This window comes from Penaeus monodon, chromosome 23 (assembly GCF_015228065.2).
Source record: "Penaeus monodon isolate SGIC_2016 chromosome 23, NSTDA_Pmon_1, whole genome shotgun sequence".
Classification (NCBI taxonomy): Eukaryota; Metazoa; Arthropoda; class Malacostraca; order Decapoda; family Penaeidae; genus Penaeus; species Penaeus monodon.
Window position 1 is genome coordinate 16,947,854 of NC_051408.1, and position 517 is coordinate 16,948,370.

A 517-nucleotide genomic window follows, 5' to 3' on the forward strand; every position below is an offset into this window, starting at 1 on the left:
CTGTGTACCCCACAGTGGGTTAAGATGAAAAATATTAACAAGCTTTATCTATTACATTCCGTAATAGATAACGTGGATAATGGAAACGGAAGGGAAATAGGAATCACCAGAAACAGTTCTCCAGACATCACAGCAGCTCAGGAGATGGATTACATGATTGCCAGTGTAACTTTGCCATCTGAGTGCACATCCATATTTATGTGTAAAGGTGAGTTTTCTGTATGTTTACTCTTTTCAAGTTCTCATTACATTTGAATGGCAAGATGATTTAGCTTATTCTGTGATTAGAACTTTCAAAAATACATTTCAGAAGAGACCTATTTTCTAGTCAGAGTTGAAATAAGTATATATCTGTTTTGTCATATATATTGTCATCAGACTGAAAATATATAAGGGACCTAACCATCTGGGCCCTCAATTTCCTGAGTACAAGCCAGTATGTATGGTCATCATTGGCATCAAAAAATAGATTTTCAAAGGATGTCCTATTTCACTATATTTTTCTAAAATCACTTTT

At 34.4% G+C, this 517-nt stretch overlaps 1 protein-coding gene across 1 annotated transcript in view; it reads left to right on the plus strand.

Moving 5' to 3' along the window:
• The window catches only part of LOC119587832, a 42,834-nt gene that overhangs the window by 40,683 nt on the left and 1,634 nt on the right, over window positions 1-517 (plus strand). The window contains exon 5 of the mRNA XM_037936535.1: window positions 68-208. Within this exon, the coding sequence (XP_037792463.1) occupies window positions 68-208 (141 nt within the window). The remainder of the gene's footprint in view (window positions 1-67; window positions 209-517) is intronic.